At 46.9% G+C, this 22,829-nt stretch overlaps 1 protein-coding gene across 1 annotated transcript in view; it reads left to right on the top strand.

The window, feature by feature from the left end:
• Positions 1-20,954, top strand: part of LOC121304616 (zinc finger SWIM domain-containing protein 4-like) — a 32,212-nt gene extending 11,258 nt beyond the window's left edge. Inside the window, exons 3-13 of the mRNA XM_041235848.1 lie at positions 7,764-8,120; positions 8,514-8,662; positions 9,224-9,374; positions 10,065-10,235; positions 10,539-10,883; positions 12,808-12,945; positions 13,329-13,592; positions 13,987-14,122; positions 15,312-15,469; positions 16,122-16,367; positions 17,588-20,954. Of these exons, the coding sequence (XP_041091782.1) occupies positions 7,764-8,120; positions 8,514-8,662; positions 9,224-9,374; positions 10,065-10,235; positions 10,539-10,883; positions 12,808-12,945; positions 13,329-13,592; positions 13,987-14,122; positions 15,312-15,469; positions 16,122-16,367; positions 17,588-18,450 (2,978 nt within the window). The 3' untranslated portion in view covers positions 18,451-20,954. The remainder of the gene's footprint in view (positions 1-7,763; positions 8,121-8,513; positions 8,663-9,223; positions 9,375-10,064; positions 10,236-10,538; positions 10,884-12,807; positions 12,946-13,328; positions 13,593-13,986; positions 14,123-15,311; positions 15,470-16,121; positions 16,368-17,587) is intronic.
• Positions 20,955-22,829: the final 1,875 nt, after the last annotated feature.

Here is a 22,829-nt window from a genome sequence, read left to right as displayed (position 1 = left end):
AGAGGTGTGGTAAAGCATAGGGAAGCATTGTAAAGAAGCACAGAGAGGTATGGTAATGGATAGGGGAGCATTGTAAAGCACAGAGAGGTCTGGTAAAGCATAGGGAAGCATTGTAAAGAAGCACAGAGAGGTATGGTAAAGGATAGGGGAGCATTGTAAAGCACAGAGAGGTCTGGTAAAGGATAGGGGAGCATTGTGAAGCACAGAGAGGTGTGGTAAAGCATAGGGAAGCATTGTAAAGCACAGAGAGGTCTGGTAAAGGATAGGGGAGCATTGTAAAGCACAGAGAGGTATGGTAAAGGATAGGGGAGCATTGTAAAGCACAGAGAGGTCTGGTAAAGGATAGGGGAGCATTATGAAGCACAGAGAGGTATGGTAAAGCATAGGGAAGCATTGTAAGAAATTGGCAGGGATGGGGTTAAATACCCCTATTTTCATTGTGTTCTAAATTAAATCCAGAAGCACAGAGAGGTCTGGTAAAGGATAGGGGAGCATTATGAAGCACAGAGAGGTATGGTAATGGCTAGGGGAGCATTGTGAAGCACAGAGCGGTGTGGTAAAGCTGATTAAAAAAAACAAAAAACAAAAACAAAAACATGTTAGACTAATGCTTATAAATGTTTCCCATAGTAAAAGCACAGCAAACACAAACACAGTGAAAATATTGTAAAGCAAGCATTGTAAAGGTAATGGTAAATGCATAGTACAATGAAGGGACAATGTATGCACCTTGGTGAGATCCTATGTATCCAGTCATCCACACAGTCTCACACACACACAGAAAAGTCATCAAACACACACTGCAAACACTGAGTCCTGTACCGGGAAATACAAAACACTGAGATCAAAAAAACAAGCGCAAAAACATACAAAGCTAAAGTCCTGTAAAACCGACTTGCACAAACACATTTGAATATGCACAAACACCAGTCACACATGTACAATTCTACCCAAAGCATGCACACTTTTGCCTTGTTTTAACTGTCTGCGCTCCCGTGTACAGCTGCCCATGGCAACAAAATCGTCCGTTTCCACGGCTCGCCCGAGCGGCGGAGCGCGGCTCTCTGGTCTGGTTGTGTATCTCATGCTCGATTGAGCCAAACTGGCTACAAAGGAAGTGTGTCACCGTGTAGCCAGGAGGTGCGATTGAGAGGAAACCCACAGGGAAATCGCTACCATTGTGGCTGACTTTTTTTCATATGGGTAAAGCACCCATATCACAGTTTCTTCATTGTTTTTCTCTAAGCTTTACTGTATTCACTGAAAGCAGAGAACTTTTTATCAGCACATAAGACAAAAGTCTGAAGTGGTATTGTGTTTTTTTATTCCTGATAAACACAAGGACAGAACCTGGCTATGTGTTTGGCTGCGCTCTCTTTCTGAACCAGATTCCTTTATATTTGTATCAGCCGATGGCTCTTTATTTGTTACTGATGGTTTCTTACAACAAAACACAATCCGATCCCACAATCCCCCAGTGACCTTTTGATGCATGTCAAGAATTTCCGAGGTTGACCGGGTTTTGAAAAAGCCTTGAATGCCTCTTTAGAGTGTGGGGGCGAGCCGTGGGCAGCGGGCAGTGGAAACAAGGCAATAGTTCAGCAGTTGTAGCCACTGACTCACTGCTTGACTCAGTCATCCCAAGACAAGAGCCTGCCGGTCAATAGTAACACATTCGGAGTTTTTGCTACAGCGTCTATAAAACGAGCTACAATGCGGGGGGGGGCATTCCTGCAATGAGCCGGAGAATAGCAATTCCATCCCTCAATCACGCACACGCACACACACTAACACACACACACACTGACACACTGACACACACACGCACACACACTCACACACACACACACACACACACACACACACACACACACACTGACACACACACACACTGACACACACACACACACACACACTGACACACACACACACACACACACACACACACACACACACACACACACACACACACACACACACACACACACACACACACACACACACACACACACACACACACGGATACAGAGACACACACAGGGTGACACACACGCACAACACACACACACAATAATAGCTCCTTTGACACTCCACACACACACCTAGCCACACACACACACACACACACAAGTTTTTTATAGTAGGGAACACAAGAACAGTACTATACAACAGCATGCCCCACCCTCCCTGCCCACACCCTGCACACAGCATTGCACTTTAGAGAGACACACACAGGGTGACACAATGGATGGGGCCCGCAATAAGGTGATCAACACACACACACAATGCAGTGGCTCTCTGGAGACTACTAGTTCAGTTTCAGTTTAGGCTGCTTTCTACAGACTAGCATCCATGGCTGTTCTTTAAACATTCATTAGCACCTCCATTAAATAATAGCTCCTTTGATTACTCCACGGACCCCCCCCCCTATAATTCTTTTTTGACATTTAACCACCCCCCATCGGGGGGGAGGGGGTGGGGGTTTGCAGTTTTTTATAGTAGGGAACAGAAGAACAGTACTATACAACAGCATGCCCCACCCTCCCTGCCCTGCCCTGCCCAGCATTGCCTTCCACTTTTACACAGGTTTCTGTAATAAGGAGATCACACACACACACACAATGCAGTGGCTCTCTGGAGACACACAGAGAGAGGGGGTCTGTTTCATGTATTGGGTTGTGAGCACATGCACCATGTGTCAGCACTGTGAGGCTCGGCTAGGAGCCCCAGCCAGGCTGTGAGAGAGCTTTGAGGTTACTAGTTCAGTTTCAGTTTAGGCTGCTTTCTACAGACTAGCATCCATGGCTGTTCTTTAAACATTCATTAGCACCTCCATTTAGAAATACTAAAAGAAACTTCATTCAGTTGAATACATTTCTAGTGGTACTGCTCAGTGGCAATCTGAGATCCCTGTAGTGAATGTTAGAATAGTGAAGTAAGGAGGGTGCACATAATCATAATCATAGTAATAATAATAATAATCTCATTTAACATTTGAATGAAGTTATTTTACTGAATTATAATCTGTTACACTCTATCTAATTTAACACGTTTTTTCTTTTACTATTTTTAACTGGCACAGTCGCTGCTTTTGTGCATTTCTTAATTGACGACCCCCCCCCTATAATGAGCACCTGGGCTTGTGCTTTTTTGACATTTAACCATTTGAAAAATTCCCAGGTTTGGCTGATTCACTGTTGTTTTTTTCAGTGCCACTGTATATTCTGTATTGAAAGCCCATTGACGATACAGCATCGATACAGCATGGCTTGTATATTCTGTATTGAAAGCCCATTGACGATACAGCATCGATACAGCATGGCTTGTATATTCTGTATTGAAAGAGCATTGACGATACAGTACCGATACAGCATGGCTTGTATATTCTGTATTGAAAGCCCATTGACGATACAGTACCGATACAGCATGGCTTGTATATTCTGTATTGAAAGCCCATTGACGATACAGCATCGATACAGCATGGCTTGTATGTGCATTGATACCATCTCTATATAGTGTACAGTGTAACTGTGATAGGCTCCTACACAGTGCCGGGGGGAGTTTGGCAAGGAAGTGACCCACATTGTTTCCTAAGCCCTCCTCTTACCCTTGGGGTGGACCCTCCTGACAAGCCCTATATTGTACAGACCCCACAAAGGGTTCCTTTAGCTTGCGACCCCAAACCTATCCCCCTCACTATTTAATCTAACCCCCCTCTGCTTGGCCATATGTGCATACATATGTGTGGGCTTAAGATATAGGGCAGGGTTCTCTCATTGGTTGATTCGCAGACAGGGGCAGGTTTTATGTGTAGGGCAGGAGCGCTATTGGCTGATCTGCTCGATGGATGTGTGTGAATGAGTTAACAATGGACAGCTGAGAGAGGGAGAGACACAGACAGATGGGTAGATGGAAAGAAAGATGAGCTAGATAGAAAGAGAGATGAGTTCGGAGTTGGCGAGTCGCTCTGTAAATTCACCGCTCTGGCAGTGTGTGTGTGTGTGTGTGTGTGTGTGTGTGTGTGTGTGTGTGTGTGTGTGCGCGCGTGTGTGTGTGTGTGTGTGTGTGTGCGCGTGTGTGTGTGTGTGTGCGTGTCCCAACTCAAGCCCCAGTGTCCTTTAATAAAGGAAGCAAGGTAATGCTGTCATTATCTAATAAAGTATAAGCACCGTTCATCAGACTGTCTTACTGAGCCCTGCAGCAGCTCAATCCCTGCATTACACACAGGCATGCATGGCAGGCCCTCTATAGGGCCAGTTAACTTACATGTCAAAAATAAATAAAGTAAACCATGAAATACTGAAAAACAGTGAATTAGGGGAAAACAGAAGACATGACTGCCTAACCATGAATTAACCAGTGATAAAATAGTGAGGGAGAAAAGGGACAAGGTCATTAATGAAATTACGAGCAGAAGACTCTTTCTCAGTACGTGATCGATGGATGGAGTAGATGTTGAGGGGTGTTGTTGGACACGTGTCTATACCCCTGTACCCCTTGGGGTAATAAGGCAGTGTTGTTGCACAGACGCTGTCCCTGCACCTCTAGTGTAAGAGGAAAGGGGTTATAAAGAGAGCTCAGGAGGGAGTGTCAGTCAGAGCTGCGAAATACTTAGCTATGAAGAAAAACCTGCTTCCTAACCCGCGCTGGACTGCATTTTATTGGTATTCTTATTTGCGTTATTCTTTTGAAGGATAATGTGGGGTAGAGCCGTCACTGTTGAACAAGGAGCCCTTTCATAATACTTTTTTGGAAATCCTGTCGGTTCGTCAAGTTTTGCGCTGTTTTTAAAACACATTCTTTCTTGATTTATTTAAAGACCACTTGGATAAATCGAATACACAGTACATCTCATGTCCTGTCCACAGCATCAATATTATGACTGGGTGTTGTCTGTGACAAATAACTGAAATACTGTTAAAAAAATAATAGGGGAAAGGGGAAAGTGAACGCAATCCGTCTTTAGAGTCAGCTCGGCTTTATAAATACTCAACTTTGCATTGCTCATCGCAACAAACATCTTTATAAATGAGGTGTGCGGGAGTCCGAAAAGTGTGTTAGTGACTGGGATGAGTTTCAGGTTGTGTTAGTGACTGGGATGAGTTTCAGGTTGTGTTAGTGACTGGGATGAGTTTCAGGTTGTGTTAGTGACTGGGATGAGTTTCAGGTTGTGTTAGTGACTGGGATGAGTTTCAGGTTGTGTTAGTGACTGGGATGAGTTTCAGGTTGTGTTAGTGACTGGGATGAGTTTCAGGTTGTGTTAGTGACTGTAGACCTGGAAGACAGTTAAGCAGTGTAGGTAGTTTGGCGACATTTTTCCGACCTGCATTAATTTGTTGGAAAGACAAGCCGGTAGAAACCTAGAGTTTAGGTTTGTGTTTGGTTTGTGTGGTCGAGTGATTGATGAATATAGGTTTGTTTAGATTTGTTGAGTTGATGGTTTTTGTTTTGTTTTGGCTGCCATAGGGCAAGGGAACAGGTTGAACTGGAGAGTACACAGATATTTCCAAATGGTTTCGCTGAGTGACGCGATGAAACAGAGAAAGAGAAGCAGGGACAAGTCTCAACACAGACCTGAACAAAGAGGCAGCATTGCTCAGCCCCTTCCTCACAGAGGCAGCATTGCTCAGCCCCTTCCTCACAGAGGCAGCACTGCTCAGCCCCTTCCTCACAGAGGCAGCATTGCTCAGCCCCTTCCTCACAGAGGCAGCATTGCTCAGCCCCTTCCTCACAGAGGCAGCATTGCTCAGCCCCTTCCTCACAGAGGCAGCATTGCTCAGCCCCTTCCTCACAGAGGCAGCATTGCTCAGCCCCTTCCTCACAGAGGCAGCATTGCTCAGCCCCTTCCTCACAGAGGCAGCATTGCTCAGCCCCTTCCTCACAGAGGCAGCATTGCTCAGCCCCTTCCTCACAGAGGCAGCATTGCTCAGCCCCTTCCTCACAGAGGCAGCATTGCTCAGCCCCTTCCTCACAGAGGCAGCATTGCTCAGCCCCTTCCTCACAGAGGCAGCATTGCTCAGCCCCTTCCTCACAGAGGCAGCATTGCTCAGCCCCTTCCTCACACCGCCTGCTTTGTTCTAATATATATTTATATTGTTATATATATATATATTTCTGGGTTTGCTTCCATTATTCACCCAAGCTGTGTCTGTCTATCATGTGATAACCTTAGTAGGAATTGATTGAGTTCATAATAGATTTTAATTTATCGATTGATCAGTGGATTTACTGATGGATTCATTTCAACTTTTGGTCAAACAGTTACAATTCAACAGCATTGCAGCATAGAATCAGTCAAAGTTGCTTATGCCATAGATAGATAGATAAATACAACACAAAGCATCTGTCTATGTATCTCTGTCTCTCTAGCTAGCTACATACACACATAGTTAATACGCTAGTGATTTATGCAACTGTAAAACATACAGCATATAAAGAAATAATATAAAAAGGTTTGATCAAATTCTCACTTTAAAGATGCATGAGCTACATGCAGCATTGAGAGTGCTGAACAGTGTGCTCAAAAACCTCTCTCGGGTGGGGAGGGTAATTTGCCCTCCCTAGGGGCATCCACAGTTGATGGATGACTTGAGGCAGAGAGTGAGAGAAGGAGGAAGAGTTTAGGGGGGTAGGAAGGTCCTCCCTTTGTGTGCACCCCCCAGGGATCCTGGGATGCAGATTTACATCAGGTTTCAGCCCCCGGAGCGCATCTCTATTATCAATAGAATTTAATTAACAGGACCCCGCCCCCCTGCCACCCCCCTGCATTATTACAGAGGTATGGGGCACTCCTGGGGAGGCTGAGACACACGGCATTTGGGAGGGTCCGGGGAAGCGACAGATGAGTAAAGGGAGGGGAGAGGTGGGGGGTGAACTAATTTGAACTGAGCAGGGGTCGGAATGAGAGATGTAGAAGAAAGAGTAAAGAAAGATTGAGAAGAGAGTGTGAGCTGGGTTACTGATTGAGTGTGAGCTGGGTTACTGATTGAGTGTGAGCTGGGTTACTGATCGAGTGCCAGCTGGGTTACTGATCGAGTGTGAGCTGGGTTACTGATTGAGTGTGAGCTGGGTTACTGATTGAGTGTGAGCTGGGTTACTGATTGAGTGTGAGCTGGGTTACTGATTGAGTGTGAGCTGGGTTACTGATGGAGTGTGAGCTGGGTTACTGATGGAGTGTGAGCTGGGTTACTGATCGAGTGTGAGCTGGGTTACTGATCGAGTGTGAGCTGGGTTACTGATCGAGTGTGAGCTGGGTTACTGATCGAGTGCGAGCTGGGTTACTGATCGAGTGCGAGCTGGGTTACTGATCGAGTGCGAGCTGGGTTTCTGATCGAGTGTGAGCTGGGTTCCTGACTGAGTGCGAGTTGGGTTCCTGATTGAGTGCGAGCTGGGTTCCTGATCGAGTGTGAGCTGGGTTACTGATTGAGTGTGAGCTGGGTTACTGATTGAGTGTGATTGACACTCAAACCAGGGTGAGCTGTGGGAAAAGCAAAGTATAGCCATGGAAAAGCATGAGAAATGGACCGTGCACATTTACTGTGAGAACTTTTATAAGGGTTCCTTGTACCCTTTTACCATAGCAGTGTCACCCATTCCAGGTTTTACTACAAGCTTGATTAGCCCCAGTGTATAGATAAGAAGCTCAGTCGTGTTTGATTAAACTCACCAGGAATGGGAGTCTTATTTCCAGCCCCTTATCTCTCTGACTCCCTTGTTCTCCTCTCTCTCTCTCTCTCTCTCTCTCTCTCTCTCTCTCTCTCCAGGATTCCACCTGAGTGGTACGGTCCGGGAGCCGGCCAGCCAGGGCGAGCCGGAGCGCGTATTCCGCGTCTCCATTAGTTTTGACCGCTGCAAGATCACCTCCGTGACCTGCAGCTGCGGCAACCGTGACATCTTCTACTGCGGCCACGTGGTGGCGCTGTCGCTGCACCGGATCCGCTGGGCTGGCCAGGTGGAGCTGCGCCTGCCCATCTCCGAGACGCTTTCCCAGATGAACCGCGACCAGCTCCAGAAGTTCGTGCAGTACCTCATCTCGGAGCACCACACCCAGGTGCTGCCCACCGCGCAGAGGCTTGCCGACGACATACTGCAGCTGGGCTCTGAGATCAACAGGCTGAACGGTGAGTGGCTGGGAGAAGGCTGGGTGTGGGGTGGGGGGGGTGGGACGACTTGGAGAGGATTGGAAGAGCGATGGGAGAAATGTAATACACTGGGAGGGGATTGAAGAGGCACTCGGGAGGGACTGGAGTTTTTCTTTCTTCCACAATTTCAATCAGAACCCCAGTGTGATAGATGTCTTACACACTGAGATCGATTCCTACAAGAAGACAGCTGGCCTGCTTCACTGCCACCTAGAGGTCAGATTATACAGCGCTACACTGTCATGTATCAGTACTGTCAACATTCTGCACTGTATGTTTTCTGTTCTCATGTATACCTTGTCCAATGCTTTGCCCTGTGTGATTCCTGTAGTTCAATGTGTATGAGTTCCTCTCTAACCCTCTCGCCTCCAGGAGCCCCGGACCCCACTGCCGGCGCCGGGATCCAGGATGAGAACTGCTGGCACCTGGACGAGGAGCAGGTCCTGCAGCAGGTCAAGCAGCTGCTCTCCAACGGGGGGTACTACGGGGCGGGCAAGCAGCTGCAGTCCATGTTCAATAAGGTATGGGATCCTCCTCTGTGTGGGGGGGTGTGTGTGTGTGTGTGTGTGTGCGTGCGCGCGAGAGAGAGTGAGTGAGTGAGTGTGTGTCTCTCTGTCTGTCTCTGTGTTAGTGTGTGTGTGTGTGTGTGTGTGCGTCGTCTCTGTCACTGTCTGCCTGTGTGTGTCTGTGTCTCTGTGTGTCACTGTGTGAGTGTGCCTCTGTGAGTCTGTTTATGTGTCACTGTCTGTGTGTGTGTCTGTGTGAGTGTGTCAATGTGTCTCTGTGTGTGTCACTGTGTGAGTGTTACTGTGTCTCTGTCTCTGTGTCTTTGTGAGTGTGTGTTTCTGTGTGTGTGTCTCTGTGTGTGTGTGTCACTGTGCCTCTGTGTGTGTGTGTGTGTGTCACTGTGTCTCTGTGTTGTGTGTCACTGTATGTTTGTGTGAGCATGTGTCACTGTGTGTGTGTGTGTCACTGTGTGTCTAGCTGTTAGTCCATATAAAAGCATAGTGAAAACCTGGATTCTCACACACTGTGTGCTGTGCACTGTGACTCTGTGCCCCTGACTGTGACTGTGGCTGCAGGTTCGAGAGATGCTGCGGATGCGGGACTCGAACGGCGCCCGCATGCTCACTCTGATGACAGAGCAGTTCATGGAGGACCCCCGCCTGGCCCTGTGGAGGCAGCAGGGCACCGGCATGACGGACAAGTGCAGGCAACTCTGGGACGAGCTCGGTAAGAAAGCACGCTCGCAGGAAGTACCACTTGTTTACAGTTTTTTTAGAAATGTGAGGGGGCAATTCGGCCCGTCCATGGTTGCCTGGATCCTAGCAGTTGGAACACACACATTGGATAGCAGATACAGAGACACACACATTGGACAGCAGAGACACACACACACACACACACACACACACGTACACACACACAGTCACACACACACACAAACAGAGACAGAGACACACACACACACACACACAAACAGAGCCACAAACACAGACATAATCGCACTCTGAGATCCCAGGACGCGGGGCTGCTGGTTATTCCGAGGATCAACAAAAGCAACACGGGAGGAGGGAGGGCTTTTTCTTGTAGAGGTCGGAAATTATGGAATGCTCTGCCTTCGTTTGTCAGGGAAGCTGGAGCCGTTACAGTTTAAGTGAAGACTAAAAATGCACTTTTATAAAATGGCTTTCTTATATTAGGGGTTTTAATGTAACTTTAAAATTGCTGCTTTTGTATTAAGTGTACACTGTTATTTAAATCTGTTATTTAAATGGTCTGATTGTGGCAGTTGTATGAGTGACATGCTATACAAATCTATTGTGTTTTTTTTTCTGCTATGTACTGTACAGTGCTTTGCATTACTTTGTATAAAAAGCGCTATATAAATGCAATAAGTAAATGAATAAATACCTGTCCCAGGGGCTCTGTGGGTCTGTGTGGTTCTGAACCCCCACGCCAAGCCAGAGGAGCGAGCCAGCTGGCTGCAGCTGCTCACGAAGTGGAACCGCATGGATGTGTGCCCACTGGAGGAGGGGAACTATATCAGCGAGGCACCGGGCTCATCCGAGCCAAGCTTCAGACACGGTCAAGGTAAGGAAAGGAGAGGAGAGAGGGGCGCGGGGGGGGGTCTGATTACAGGGATGGGAATAAGACCCATTGCATAGCAGTACGATCCCTTCCTGGTTTTACTATGCGTTTAATAAGACACAGGTGAGCTTGTTAGCTATACACTGCGGCTAATCTAGCTCATAGTAAAACCTGGAATCGGTGAAACTGCTGTGCAATAGGGGTGTTATTACCATCCCTGGGATATGTAATTACTGACGCTGTAAATGCATGACTCCCATCTCCCAGTCTCTGACCAGTGCGTGTTTTATTGTATTCCCCCTGTAGCCTCAGGGGGCGCTGTCAGACAGACAGTATTCGGGAGAGCTATCCGGTGCTGGGACCTGCACTGGCGGGACCCTCACCTGCAGAGGATCCTCCGGGGTGACGCCTGCACCCCTGGCAGCCAGGGGGCACTGCTCAAGCGAGACCACGCAGACAAGACGCTGACCTTCGACCCCCAGGGGCGCCCTGTGTGGCTGGGGGAGCAGCTCCCCACAGCCTGTGCCCGTGTCGACGCCCTGCGCTCCCACGGGTACTCCAAAGAGTCCCTGCGGCTCGCCGGTGCGGTCGTGCACACCCTGCGGCTGCAGAGGAGACACCAGCTGGAGACCTTCAAGCAGCAGAAGAAAGGTAAGACACTGCCTGCTTGCATGAGATGCACTGTCACCACTGACCAGCTGCAATGCTGTACAACCCTTAGAAAAGTGTACCAGCGTTCTTGCGTGGTCAGTTACAGCTTTACATGTTCTTCCTATGGTTACTTTACTGTAGTTCACCATGTTTTGCCATGTTTTTTTTTTTTAATATGATTTCCCATACCTCTCTGCCATGGAAAATGTGCTGCGGTAAACTTTTATAAGGGTGGGTTAGTAAAACTGATCAAATACCCAATTAAAATACCTCATTTCCATGGACAGCCACCTGGAGTCAACTCAAGAGCGCTCGAATTCTCCCAGAACTCGACGAGGAAGATAATGTGTCAGATATCAAAGTGGATATGAGAATGACAGTGATGAAGCCAATTTGCTTAAAAATATTAAAAGTAGGCCAGACCATTCCATCAAAGGATTTAAGAAATGTGGAATTGATCTGAATCGATCAGAAACCCAGAGGCCGTGTAAACTGCACCTGTTACTGTAGAAGGACTGTTCTCTATGTTAAGCATTTTTTTTTTTTTTTACAAGGGTTTAATTAACAGCCAAAATTGTTTATGTCAGACTTATCAGAAAGCCTGTAACGACACGGTTGATTGTTATTGTCGATACGTTGTAGATATTACTGAAGACACCCACCGTGCTGTCCTCCGAAGCGTGTGCCGTTAGGCTTCTTTTCACACTGCAGATCCACCATGCAGCCACCTGATAACGCAGCTCTGGGCAGCTTACAGGCAAGCCCACAGGCGCCGGCCAGTCTACTGGGGTCGCTGGTGCATGGCAAGCCGAGGACAACCTGGCCGACCTAAGTACTCCACCCCAGGACGGCGCTCGGCCAAGTGTGCGTCTCCCCCTGGGATCTCCCGTCCACGGTCGGCAGTGGAATAGCCTGGACTCTGGTGATGTCCAGGCTATAGGGCGCATCCTGCACTCCACGCGGAGCGCCTTTACCAGATGTGCCACTCAGGAGTCCCCTAGAAGGCTTTTTTTTTGTTGTTCTCCAACTTGCTGCAGTGACATTAGACGCTAGTAGAATGATTATTGTAAATGAGATACTGTTTTAGCAGACAGATTTAATTTAAAAAAAACAAAAAACTTTTATTTGAATGTTTTTGGAATTAAAAGTATAAATGCAAAACTGCATTGCATTTTTCTTTGTGACCGTCCAAAATGAAAAATGCCCAAGATAGCAAACCCGCCGAATTTAATACCAGCCAAAATAGCCCGTTATACGGTATGTTCCCGCCCCCTACAACATTTTTGGTTGACATTTAGTGATGTAATTTCCTCCCAGCCCCAGGAGTGAAATCGGACCGGAGAATCGGGAGCCAACCGAGTAATCAAAAAACATGGAAACGGAGGGGTGGGGGGGTTATACCCAGGTTCTGTGATTCATGGAAACGGAGGGGTGGGGGGGAAACGGAGGGGTGGGGGGTTATACCCGGGTTCTGTGATTCACGGAAACGGAGGGGTGGGGGGTTATACCCGGGTTCTGTGATTCACGGAAACGGAGGGGTGGGGGGTTATACCCGGGTTCTGTGATTCACGGAAACGGAGGGGTGGGGGGTTATACCCGGGTTCTGTGATTCATGGAAACGGAGGGGTGGGGGGTTATACCCGGGTTCTGTGATTCATGGAAACGGAGGGGTGGGGGGTTATACCCGGGTTCTGTGATTCATGGAAACGGAGGGGTGGGGGGTTATACCCGGGTTCTGTGATTCATGGAAACGGAGGGGTGGGGCGTTATACCCGGGTTCTGTGATTCATGGAAACGGAGGGGTGGGGGGTTATACCCGGGTTCTGTGATTCATGGAAACGGAGGGGTGGGGGGTTATACCCAGGTTCTGTGATTCATGGAAATGTTGTTTAACTCTTGTGTTCCTTGACTCCTCCCCCTTTAGAACTGCTGCAGAAGGGCGTGACCTCGATATCCAATCCGGAAGGCTGGGTTGGCCACCCCCTGGACCCTATTGGCTGCCTGGTGCGTACATTCCTAGAGGCGTGTCGCAGTGAAGAGGACGGGCCCCTCCCCTACTCAGGTACCATTCTCACTCCTGCACAGTGAGGCATGCTTACTGTGGTTGCCATAGACACTGGAACGCAGGCAATTCATCTGAACTCAGCAGAGCTATCTTCAACAGACCTCTATAGAGATCTGCAGTAATGAAGAATTTGGACAAGTTAGATTTACTTTTCTTTTTGGAATGAGCTAATCAGATATTATTATTATTATTATTATTATTATTATTATTATTATTATTATTATTATTATTATTATTATTATCATTATCATTATTATTATTATTATGAGCTTGTTGCCTATACACTGTGGCTAACCAAGCTCGTAGTAAAACCTGGACTGAGTGAAACTGCTGTGCATTGTTTCCATCCCTGCCCTGACTCTCCCCTCTCCTCTCTGTAGAGCTGGGCTGTGAGCTGAAAAAGCCGGTGTACTCCCACACCCCTCTGCCCTCCTCCTCCCCTGGCTCAGGCGAGTCCTATTTCATGCTGGCCCTGGAGGTGGCGCTGTGCGGGCTGGGGCAGCAGAGGGCCATGCCTGAGGGCCTGTACGCCCAGGACAAGGTGGTGAGGGCAGAGGAGCAGCTCATCTCTCTGCTGGCTGACATCCCGCTGGAGGACAGGCTGGGGCAGTTGCTGCGCAGGCAGACTCAGCTCCTGCTGGAGGGTGAGCGAGCAACAGTTTTGATTTAGTTTTGAATGTATGTCTGTCTGTCACTAGGGCTGTGCTGATACTTGAAATTATCTTCAGGTGTTAATAAACCTGTTTGTTAACGTACGGATGTGAAAACACCTTTACAACTGAGTACCAATCAATAGCAGTTGACTTCCGCGTTGAGTGTTTAAGAGCTGATTGGAAGCAAACTTATATCTGTTTCCTTTACACAGTATTCAGTTTCAGTGCTTTTGCAATTAATCATGATTCTTAAATGATGAAACCTTTTCCAAAAAGTCATTGCAAAATCTCGTAAAACAGGTTAAATGTTGAGTAAAATGCTTTTCTGTTTTTAGGATTTTTATTAGCCCTTTGCAGCCTTGTTGAACCCCGTCTCTCCCCCCAGGTGGTCCCTTCAGTGGGCTTGGGGAGCTGGTGCACAGAGAGAGCGTCCCAATGCACACCTTCGCTCGCTTCCTCTTCTCCTCGCTCCTCCCAATCGACCCTGAGCTCGCCTACAAAGTATCTCTGCGAGCGATGAGGTGAGAAAGCCCTGCCCAGCCGGGACCTCCGTCCTGCTGCAGCACTCTGCAGCTGCTTCCTTCTTAATGTTTACTGTGGTAATCTGGAGTCGAAAGCATAGTACAGTGTAACCAGAGATGGAAATGAGACTCCCAGTCCAGGTTTTACTGAGATTGATTAGCCACTGTGTATCGGTAACAAGATCAGGGGTGTCTGATTAAACTCATAGGAAAACCAGGAATGGATCAAACTGTTATGCAACGGGAGTGTTATTCTCATCCCTGTAAAGCACTGCGAACCCCACTTCCTAGTCCAGTTGGTATAGTCACAGCCTACAGAGCAAGTTGCTAAAAAATGCATGCAGTTAGTTTTCCCAAATTAAGATAAAACTAAAAACCTAATCTGGTGAAATCAGAACAAAAATAACCATTGTGCCACATTAGCAGTGCTGACATTCGAGGTGCTGCTGTGTGTGTGTGTGTGTGTGTGTGCGTGTGAGGAGGGAAAGTGGCAGAGGAGTTGAAACCGTGTTTCCCCAAAGCACAGCTATGATGTCACTTCCTGGAGTTCATGTGGTCTTCAAAGCAAGAAGCTGAAGTAGACAGCAAATGAAAAACAATAACAGAAAGGAGAGAGAGTGTGACGTGTAGAAGAGAAATGAGACAGACACACACTGTCCTTAGTGTAACGAGCAGGAACAGAAATGAGACGTACACACCCTCACCCTCACACTCACCCTCCCACTCACACTCACACACACTCACCCTCACACTCACACTCACTCACACTCTCCTTAGTGGTGGTTCAGACTAAAGGCTTTCCAAGCACAGTGTGCTGTTTCTCGCTTCACACATGACTTACCCTGCCCTGTCTCCCCTGCCTCTCCTCTTTCCCATTGTACAAATGCTACATTGTCACCCTGAAAATGTTACCCTTATAAAAAGGTTTCCCATAGTAAAAGTGTAGCAAAGTGTAGTAAAGCACTGTGCAAGCATAGGCAAGCATTGTACAGCCCAGAGAGGTATGGTAAAGCATATTTAAAGAATATGGTAAATGCAGAGTATCACCATGGATAAAGCATGGGGGAATGTTACAGTTGTGTGTTACCATTGTCCCTGCCTGTGTGCCTGTATCGCCGGTGAAAATCTCTGTCTTCTGTATGTGCTGAATGCATTATAACACAGTCCTTACTGCCTGCCTCTCCCTCAGACTGCCTGTTCTGGAGTCTCAGTTCCAGCACGCTGACCTCTTACCTTTGAACCCTCTGGACCTGGTGGTGACCAATCGATTCCCTCGCTGGTTTATACTGGGACACCTGGAAACCCGTCAGTGCGAGCTGGCCTCCGCCATGCTGACTGCTGCCAAAGGTGAGCGCTGCACTGCACTGCCAGTCCCACACAGGGCTGCTAGCTCATGTAGATTGACTGGGTGGCATTCCACTTTCTTCCAGAACCATTAAACACTCAAATGCTAAAAAAAACAAAACAGTAAGTTCAATGACAAACGTTTCAGCCCGAAGTCTTTCTCAGTGTCTTCAATAGAAATACTAAAAGAAACTTAATATATTCAATGACAAACGTTTCAGCTAGAAGTCTGACTCAATCTCTTCAATAGAAATACCAAAATACGTTACTCAATGTTCTTGGAGATTCGAAAACACTGAAAAAGACTTCCAGTCAGAATGTTTGACATTGAATTGTTACACTTTCTTATATATTTTGAACTCTGTGGAGCACTTAGAGGGGTGTGCATCTTACAGGAGCTTTATAAATGATCATGCTCTTATACAGGAGTATTCTTGTAGTATTGCTGTGCTTTTCCCCTGGCTATTCTATGTATTTACAATTGTTTGCTATGTTTTTAATATGCTTTACCATACCTCTCTGTGCTTCACAATGCTTGCCAGTGCTGTACTGCACTTTGCTGTGGTAAACGTTTGTAAGGGTCCTGTTTTGATCTCAGCCTGCGGGCTCTGTGTGTCTAGTATATTAACCCTCCTCTCCCCCTCTCTCTGCTCAGGAGACCCCAAGTGGCTGCGCACGGTCCTGGGTTCAATCCAGCAGAACATCCACTCGCCAGCTCTCCTGTTCAAGCTGGCCCAGGACGCCTGCAAGGCTGCCACGCCCCCCAGCTCTGCCCCTGACCTCACCCTGCTCAACGTGGCCCTGGAGCTGGGGCTGCAGGTCATGAGGATGACCCTCAACACCCTGAACTGGAGGCGCAGGGAGATGGTGCGCTGGCTGGTCAGCTGCACCACCGAGATCGGTACGCCTGCCTGCCGGCCTGCCTGTCTCTCTGTCTCTGTCTCTGCCCCTCCTGCCTGCCTGTCTCTCTCTCTCTGTCTTTGCCTCTGCCTGGCTGCCTGCCTGCCTGCCTGCCCACCTGTCTCTCTCTGTCTCTGTCTCTGCCTGGCTGTCTGCCCGCCTGTCTCTCTCTCTCTGTCTTTGCCTCTGCCTGGCTGCCTGCCTGCCCGCCTGTCTCTCTCTGTCTCTGCCTCTGCCTGCCCGCCTGTCTCTCTCTGTCTCTGCCTCTGCCTGCCCGCCTGTCTTTCTCTGTCTCTGTCTCTGCCTCTGCCTGCCTGCCCGCCTGTCTCTCTCTCTGTCTCTGCCTCTGCCTCTGCCTGCCTGCCCTGCCTGTCTGTCTCTCTCTGTCTCTGTCTTTGCCTCTGCCTGGCTGCCTGACTGCCTGCCTGTCTGTCTCTGCCTCTGCCTGTTTGCCTGTTTGCCTGCCTGTCTTTGTGTCCATCCATCTGTGTCTCTCTGTCTTTCTCCATCTGTTAGTCTGTCCCTCCATTTTTCTACCTATCTGTCAGTCTCTCTCTCTGTCTTTCTGCTTGTCTGTTAGTGTCTCTGTATGTCTGCCTGTCTGTCTTTTTCATTACTAAGCATCCCATTGGTGCATGCCCCTGGAAAATGTGTCTGCTTTGTCATTGAAGATCCCGTTGCCTCTTAGCATAACACAGGACCGTTATTGCCATTACAGCCCCACTGTCTCTCTCTGCCTAGAGGATCATTTAGAAGAACTATTCATGTTTCAATGTCTTTCTAGGTTTAAATTAATGTCGCTGCCATAGCTGTACTTTGCAGTATCTGTAACAGAGCCATACAGTTCATTTAGCTTTAATCCAGGCCTTAACAAAGGTTTCAGCTCAAAAGCGTCAGCCACACTGTTGCTCTGTGTTGTTTGGCTGTGCTCAGCCACACTGTCGCTCTGTGTTGTTTGGCTGTGCTCAGCCACACTGTTGCTCTGTGTTGTTTAGCCACACTGTGCTCAGCCACACTGTTGCTCTGTGTTGTTTAGCTGTGCTCAGCCACACTGTTGCTCTGTGTTGTTTGGCTGTGCTCAGCCACACTGTTGCTCTGTGTTGTTTAGCTGTGCTCAGCCACACTGTTGCTCTGTGTTGTTTGGCTGTGCTCAGCCACACTGTTGCTCTGTGTTGTTTAGCTGTGTTTTTTGAAAGTATAAAGCATGCTTTCTCTTTAAAGGAATGGGTGCTCTGATCAGCGTGATGCAGGGCTGGTACGCCCTCTTCACCCCCGTCGAAGCCACGTCTCTAGTGGCACTGACAGCCACGTCCCACGCCACGGTGCTGCGCCTGGGGCTGGATTACGCACAGCGGGAGGAGCTGGGGAGCTGCGCGCGGACCCTGGCCCTGCAGTGCGCTATGAAGGATCCCCAGAACTGTGCCCTGCCAGCCCTGACGCTCTGCGAGAAGGACCACGGCGCCTTCGAGGCTGCCTACCAGATCGTGCTGGACTCCACAGCCACGGGGATGGGCCACGCCCACCTCTTCACCATCGCGCGCTACATGGAGCACCGCGGGCTGCCGCTGAGGGCCTACAAGCTGGCCAACCTGGCTCTGTCCCACCTCAGCATCTCCTACAACCAGGACACCCATCCGGCCGTCAACGACGTCCTGTGGGCCTGCTCACTCAGCCACTCCCTGGGCAAGAACGAACTGGCAGCACTGGTGCCGCTGGTCATCAAGAGCGTGCAGTGCGCCCCCGTCCTGTCCGACATCCTCCGCCGCTGGAGCCTGCCCCCCCTCCCAGGGCGCAGAAACTCGGGGAAAGGGCTGCTGAGCAGCGGCAGCGATGGCAGCAAGGCCCCCCTCTGCCAGATGCTGGAGGCCGCTATAGGTGCGTATGTCAACACCACGCACTCGCGGCTCACCCACATCAGCCCCCGGCACTATGGAGAGTTCATTGAGTTCCTCGGCAAGGCCAGGGATACCTTCCTCATGGCCCCCGACGGGCACATCCAGTTCGGACAGTTTATCGAGAACCTGAAGCAGACCTACAAGGGCAAGAAGAAGCTGATGCTGCTGGTCAGGGAACGGTTCGGCTGAACCGAGCGCGTGAGAGGACTGAACTGAACATGCAAGCAATGCAACTTGAGAACAGACAAAGAAAACACTTGTATATGAAGCTATATTGAGTTTATACATATATATAAATATATATTTATATGTGTGATTTGGAATTGATGGGACACCCTTTATTTTGGATTTAGTTCGAGGTATATATGATGAGACACATCTCCTGGTCTTACCAAATTAATGGATGGATTTGGACCGTTTATGTGGCAAAATATATGCACAAATATATTTCTATATTGACATGTGACTGCAGCTTTTGAAACACGTTTTTTAAGTATGCCTGGGTAAAGGGGAAGAGACAGGGGAACCACTTTCCATTTATTTTTTTTTTAATTTGAGGTGAAACTTGTCCTTTCTACTTATACTTCTGTTTCTATGTTATTTATTTATTTAATTTTTGGAAAAAAAAAAATTTAAAAAAGACAAAAAAAAGTCAAAAATGAAATAGTCAATGACCGAACAGCGGGACTGACTCGAAGAGCAACGGAGGGACGGAGGCGATTTCGGGTTAATAAAAAAAAAAAAAAAAAAAAAGATATATCTAATTATTATTTTATGGAAGTGTTTTTGTGGGGGACGCACGCAGTTCCGTTTGCTTGAAGTTCAACTAATAAAATGGAAACATAGGAAATTAGGGAGTGCTGATGCTCGTACTCGGAAGTATTTCTCGGCAGGTATTCAATAAATCCATTTGTGAACAGGATGATGTCAAAACAAGACAAGCTGTCCTTCCCTCACCTTTACAACAGCGCGCCACTCTGTGGAAATTCACTTCTGCATGGCGTGTTTTAAAAGCTGTTTGGAAGATTATTTTCCTCTCACCCGGGGTGGGATGGGATAACACTTGTATTACCGTACTGCTGTACCGAGGCCGTCAGCTGACATTTCATTGACAATAAATACTTCAGGGCAGCGGCTGTACGAGTTGTTGCGCAGCCAAAGGGAATCTTGTGGTGTCAGTGCAGCTCAGGTGTGAGCGCAGGGACGCCTCTTTCTGGTAGAAGCTCCAGGCATGTTATTACGATTCATTATATAAACTCACCCCAAAGGACAGAGCAGTTCAGGAACACCCGAGATTTTTGGGCCGAAACCCGAAGCCATACTCTCTTTGTTATATTTGTGTATTTTTGTTATTTTTGCTGTATTTGTGTATTTTTGTTACATTTGTGCATTTTTTTGCTGTTGCTGCTTTTGGAGAAGATTAATGCTTTTCAGAACATGGAGCAAATCAAAAAGGTGGTTATAGTAGGAAAACTACACTTCCCATCATGCATTCCTCAGGTCAGTCATATAAATGAAGTCATTGTTTTGGTGGGTGGGGAGGGGGTTGTGTTTATTCACCAGTTGTTTCCCCCACATGCAGTCCTTTAAAACAACACCAGGGCTGTGTTCAGTAGGCAGAGCGCTCTGCCTGGCTCTATGTAATGTTACTGAACAGTGCGTTAGGAAGAGAGAACTTTCACGATGGCGGAAAACATTTGTTTTTTGATGAATTTATCAAAGATTGTGCAGAAAACCTGCTGTTTAATGCCTCTATTACACTTGCATCGAGAGCCAACACCATGGCTTTAGCGGCAGTGAAGTCAAACACATGCAGGAGTCCTGTGTGGATTGAAAACTACGTTGAGAGCATTGTCCCTCAGTACTAAGATTGTTCCATATTGCAAGCTTTATTTACAGGTGGCTACAGTGCAGTTTACACTTGCAATAAAGAGGTTTCTATTGTATGCAAGTATTGATTTCGTGTAGCCTATACCACTGTGCTTTTTCAGCCGAGATACACTGTGAAGCCTGATAATCTCACGGAAATAGCAAAACTATAAAAAACATACAGTTCACCTTCAACACGGCCCTATTCATCTATTATTTTTCTTTTTAAAAGCAGTTCAGAAAATATTCCTTAAGGCCAAGCAAACAAACAATAACAAGCTGAGCGCTTCGAATGCAGACTCGTTTTGTTTAAAAGGAAAAATACTCAAGTAAGCTGTCAATTTAAATAAACTATCAGATTATTATTATTTTTTTTTTAGGAAAGAATGCCACATATATGTTGGTCAAAGAGAAATGACACCAGTCGCTGTACTGGTCTTGTACCTCTGCCATTTTGAAGCACCCACCGAGTAAGAGCCTCAGAATGTTAGCTAACGTTACGAAGCGCTCTCGGCATGCAGGTCTTCAACAGAAACGTTGTGGAGCGCTCTGCCTAGTGAACGCACCCCAGTAGCCATTTTTGGAAGGAAAGGCTTTAAATGAATGTGTTTCCCAGAAGCCTCTCTTGTCGTTTTCTAGGAGTTTGTGTTGAGATATTATTTTCAAGGAACAGCAAGCTGTACAATAGAGAATTTTGTCTTTGTTTTTGTTTAGTTTTTTTTTTTACACTTTTTGTACAATTTCTAAGAACCTTTTGTATGTCATCGTATGTTGGTGGCAGCAGCACTGTGTTGCAAAATATATTGTGTACAAATATATATAAATACGGCTACTGCAATATGTCTGTTACGCGTGCTCAGAAATGTATGTTGAGGGGTACGTTTTATGAATGATGTTTTTAAGTTCCTCTCTGTTCACTGTGTTCGCTTGTTTGTTTTGGATCTATGAAGCAGAGCAGCTGTTCAGAACCATCAGGCCCCACCCCCAGCCTCTCTCTCAGATAACTGGCTGAGCATGCCCACAATATGGGGCGTTCTAGCAGACTCTTACTTCCTGAAATCTGTTGTTTTCTATATATATATATATATATATATATATATATATATATATATATATATATATATATATTATCCTTCCTGTAATACACTTAAATAACATGATTATATTATACTGTACAAATTTTTTTTTTTTTCCTAATGTATATTTCCTATTTATTTCTTAATTATTATTTGAAGGTTTTTTTTACACGAAAATGAAATAAAAAAATTTAAAAAAAATTGTATGATGCTGTGTGATGTGGGGTCAGTATTGTGTGGTGCTGTGTGATGTGGGGTCAGTATTGTGTGGTGCACTGTGATGTGGGGTCAGTATTGTGTGATGTGATGTGGGGTCAGTATTGTGTGATGTGGGGTCAGTATTGTGTGGTGCACTGTGATGTGGGGTCAGTATTGTGTGGTGCTGTGTGATGTGGGGTCAGTATTGTGTGGTGCACTGTGATGTGGGGTCAGTATTGTATGGTGCTCTATAGAGCAGCTTTAGCCTTCATGACTGATAGAGGGACGCAGTTCTCCAGCTCACACCCTATGAAAGTTTATCATGTAACATTTCCAGTCATTCTGCATTTTGCTTAAGGGCAACCACAGTTTGAATTTCAGTATTATCAATGGCACAATATTTACATATAGAAAGTGTGTGTAAACTTGTACCTATATATATACACACACACACACACACACACACACACACACACACACACACACACACACACACACTGCCTATAGAAAGTCTACACCCTGTTGAACTTTTTCACATTTTGTTGTGTCAGTGCCTCAGAGTTTCATGCATTTAAATGATGATTTTTCCCACTTATCTACACACTTTACTCCACACTGTTAAAGGGAAAAAAGTTTTTAATGAGAAAAAAAAAATTATATATTAAAAATACAAAACTGAAAGATCATAATTGGATAAGTCTCCACCCCTCTGAGTTAATACTTGGTGGAGCACCTTTGGCAGCAATTACAGCTGTGAGTCTGTTGGGATAGGTCTCTACCAACTTTGCACACCTAGATTTGGCAATATTTGACCATTCTTCTTTACAAAACTGTTCAAGCTCTGTCAAGTTCCTTGGGGAGCGTTGATGGACAGCAAGCTTCAAGTCATGCCACACATTTTCGATTGGATTTAGGTCGGGTCTCTGACTGAGCTACTCAAGGCCATTTACCTTTTTGTTCCTTAGCCTCTCCAGTGTAGCTTTGGCTGTGTGCTTTGGGTCGTTGTCATGCTGAAAGGTGAACTTCCATCCCAGTTTCAGCTTTCTTGCAGAGGGAAGCAGGTTTTCCTCAAGAACTTCTCCGTACTCTGCTCCATGCATTTTCCCTTCTATACTGACACGTGCCCCAGCCCCTGCTTATGAGAAACATCCCCATAACATGATGCTGTCACCACCATGCTTCACAGTAGGGATGGTGTTCTTTGGGCGATGCTCTGTGTTGGGTTGCGCCAAACATAATGCTTTGCATTTAGGCCAAAATGTTCAATTTTAGGTTCATCAGACCACAAAACCTTTTTGTCACATGGCTACAGAATAATTCAAATGGGATTCAAGGTGGGCTTTCTTGAGTAATGGCTTCCTTTTTGCCACCCTACCATACAGGCCAGATTTGTGGAGTGCTTGGGATATTGTTGTCACATGCACA

This window comes from Polyodon spathula, chromosome 38, assembly GCF_017654505.1.
Source record: "Polyodon spathula isolate WHYD16114869_AA chromosome 38, ASM1765450v1, whole genome shotgun sequence".
Classification (NCBI taxonomy): domain Eukaryota; kingdom Metazoa; phylum Chordata; class Actinopteri; order Acipenseriformes; family Polyodontidae; genus Polyodon; species Polyodon spathula.
This window is presented reverse-complemented; position numbering and strand designations above follow the sequence as displayed.